General features: G+C 36.7%; 1 protein-coding gene across 2 annotated transcripts; it reads right to left on the minus strand.

The window, feature by feature from the left end:
• Window positions 1-795: 795 nt before the first annotated feature.
• Window positions 796-2,474, minus strand: LOC117784582 (serine/threonine-protein phosphatase PP1). 2 transcript variants are annotated; one of them, XM_034622346.1, is made up of 2 exons: window positions 2,100-2,474; window positions 796-1,538 (listed from the first exon to the last, which is right to left on the minus strand). In XM_034622346.1, exons 1-2 carry the CDS (start codon window positions 2,449-2,451, stop codon window positions 997-999), a joined length of 894 nt encoding a protein of 297 aa, XP_034478237.1. In that variant the 5' UTR covers window positions 2,452-2,474; the 3' UTR covers window positions 796-996. The 2 variants fall into 2 exon arrangements, with proteins under 2 accessions (XP_034478237.1, XP_034478236.1); XM_034622345.1 differs by having other exon boundaries at window positions 2,064-2,474.
• Between the last annotated feature and the right edge of the window lie 621 nt (window positions 2,475-3,095).

The following is a 3,095-nucleotide window of genomic DNA, read 5'->3' on the forward strand; positions in this document are numbered from 1 at the left end:
GCGGCTAAAACCAATGTTACTGGGTATCTGCTGGTCGAGTGTACTCAACAAATGCGGATTATCTCCTGCAGTCACGTGTCAGAATAATCATTCGCAAAGTCTTTAAATAGCTGAACCTTAAGACCACCTGCAACTGAATGAAGTAAAATGTGTGCACATACACATGAATATATATACGAATAAACAGAGTTGCATAGGTAGAAAATATATAAATGTGATTTGTCATTTTGCAAACATAAAGAAGCAGCAAGAAAAATACGAAGAAGCTGCTTTTGAGAGCGCATTAAATTGCAGTCAAATGGCACGCTCTGTGCATGCCAAATGTGCACACATTCACACACACACACACACACACATATATATATACAGGAGGGTAGACATTTTGGCCAATGAATATGCTAGCTTTTGGCATGTCCTTGTAGCAGGAACTGGCAACTGGATAGAGTATTAAATTATTCGAGCGTGTGGCGCAAGCAACAGACTCCGATTCCATACGAAATACATTTTTGTATGCAACACTGCACAGACAAACCGAGTCTAAGCCAAGACACAGTCATTCCTTCACCTCCCCACACTCCTCACCCTCCTCGTCCACCTTTTAACTGTCACGCTTTGAATTTGACTTGAGGACTGCAACAGGAGAGCTGGGCGGATATCCTCTCCTGGGCCAACATCAGCGCTCATTTGCAGCAAATCAACTTCAACAAGAGTCGATGCTAAGCGCCATGTAAAATTCATTTGACTGAGCACATGGCCAAAATGCCCCAAAGCAGGCAACCGAAATGGCCAAAGAAATCAAGAAATATTCCGTATATATTTAAGATTCAGACACAGCTGCCGTTTGACCTGTAAACTCTCAACCTGACCCTGTCTCACATTGATTTCATGAGTCAAGTCTGTGGATTGACTAGGCCACTTTATCGTCAATATACACATAATAAAATATATGCAGAGTGCAATAAAAATATACTGAATAAAAGACAAATAATATTAGGCTCAAATTCCGATAGTTTTCATCGAATCATCAGAGTCATCATGGATCGTCGCTGGCTTTAAAATGACAAAGGAGCACATGAGACCCTTGTCGATCTTCATCACGGCGCCGGCATTTTTCATTTGTCCACAATAATTGGGAGCAGAGAAAATGGTGACCAACTTGCGATCCGCAAAGAATTCGTAACCATCCTCGACAACCTCATGGGCTCGACATATCAAATCGAAATCGTTTGCTTCCAGAAATCGACTGACAATATCCTCGGCAAAGCTGATACTTACTCCCCTATCGTTGGCTCCCCAACCATAACTCGTTCGATTGAGATCTGCCCAGAGAAGATCACACAATAGTCCTGACTCTGGCACATCTGTGGGTCGTGTCAGTTCGCGGATCTGCTGAAGTTGCTCCAGATGTGGAGATAATCCTCCATGACAACAGAAGATCCGCTCATTCACAGTCGCAGCCACAGGAAGAACGTCAAAACAGTCCACAAAACAGCGCCAAAGTTTGGTATTATAACGTCGCTTCATTTCATCAAAGAAACCTGCAAGGGAAACACAAAATAGAAGGAAATCCTGAAAACTTACTTTTACAAAAGAAGGGTACCGAAATATTGATAGAGACACTGTCAATGTGAAATTTTAATACGATATGTAAAAATATTCTAATCTCTTTTTATTTAAAGATTAATTTAGCTTAAAATTTATATTTTAGCAAAATTAAATCATAAAAAAAATATATAAATTTAATTAATTTTGCTTTAAATTTATATTTTAAGATGAGTCGACGGCCTTAGTAGCTAGCACTTACTCCCTTTAGTTTTTATATTATTTTTTTGTTTAATAATTAATCATATAAATAAATAAATATTTTAAGTGCTTGTATTTATTTTTAACGAAATAGTTTATTTTTTAAAATTGTTCTTTTTATAATTGCTTAACTCTTCTCAGCAATATTTGTTAAGAAAAATTAATGAATATTCAGTTTTTATTTAATATTTTAATTTAACTGAGTAGTATCGGACTGTCAGTATCTATACATTTTAGCCGATACCCATCCTTATTCTTACCATAAAGCTTATTGACGCTCGCACACTCGTGATTACCTCGCAATAAATATACTTGCTTCGGATATCGCAACATGTAGGCAAAGAGCAGACAAATTGTCTCCAAAGATTGCTTGCCCCGATCCACATAGTCACCCAGAAAAAGGTAATTAGTCTCTGGCGGCTCTCCGCATATCTCAAATATCCTTATCAAATCGTTAAACTGACCGTGAACATCGCCAACAATATTCAAGGGCGCCTTTAATTTCAAGAGCATCGGTTGTTTGGTGAACTCCTCCCGGGTCTGCAGACAGAGCCTACTGATTACACCCTTATCCAGTTGACAGTCGGAACCATGCTGTGTCTTCAGGTGGCCTATAATGACATCCAGATCCTGCGAGGATAATGACATTGCAGCTAATAAGTAATACTTAGTAATTTGGTTAAGTTTGTTTTTTGCTCAAAGCTAACTTCAAGTTGTAGTTTGAGTTTTGTGGCTGGCCAACTTATAAACATTTATACATTCATAAATATACACGTATAGCAATTAATATCTTTAATTTATTTATAAAATTAAGTGTAACAATGAGAAAGCACCAGATGTCATTTTTTTAATAGTAATTGGTATTAAATTTAAATTTCTTAATATAAATCTAAAACAGCAGTTAACTTTTAAATAATATTACATAAATCAAAGCGAAGTTCTTAAATTAATTTTTATACTAAAAATAAATTATTACTTTTTTTTTAATTTTTCAACTTTTATTTATTTGTGAAGATGAAGATGGAAGTGGTTTTAGAAAACGGTTTACAAATAATGGACAACTCGTTTATGCCTCTGCAAATTCCAACCATAACCCAAATCTCACACACATCATATCAAGCCAAACACACACATTCAACACACACATACACCCCTCTTTCCCTTCGTCTGTCATACCCTACTTGGGGTCAAGTTAAAGCAGAAGCGTTAAAGTGCAAAAGATTTATGAAATTTATTTATGTGCCTGTAAAAATGCCAACGACAAAGTGTAGAAAGGAGGTAGGTCGATTGGG

This window comes from Drosophila innubila (assembly GCF_004354385.1).
Source record: "Drosophila innubila isolate TH190305 chromosome 2R unlocalized genomic scaffold, UK_Dinn_1.0 1_C_2R, whole genome shotgun sequence".
Lineage (NCBI taxonomy): Eukaryota > Metazoa > Arthropoda > Insecta > Diptera > Drosophilidae > Drosophila > Drosophila innubila.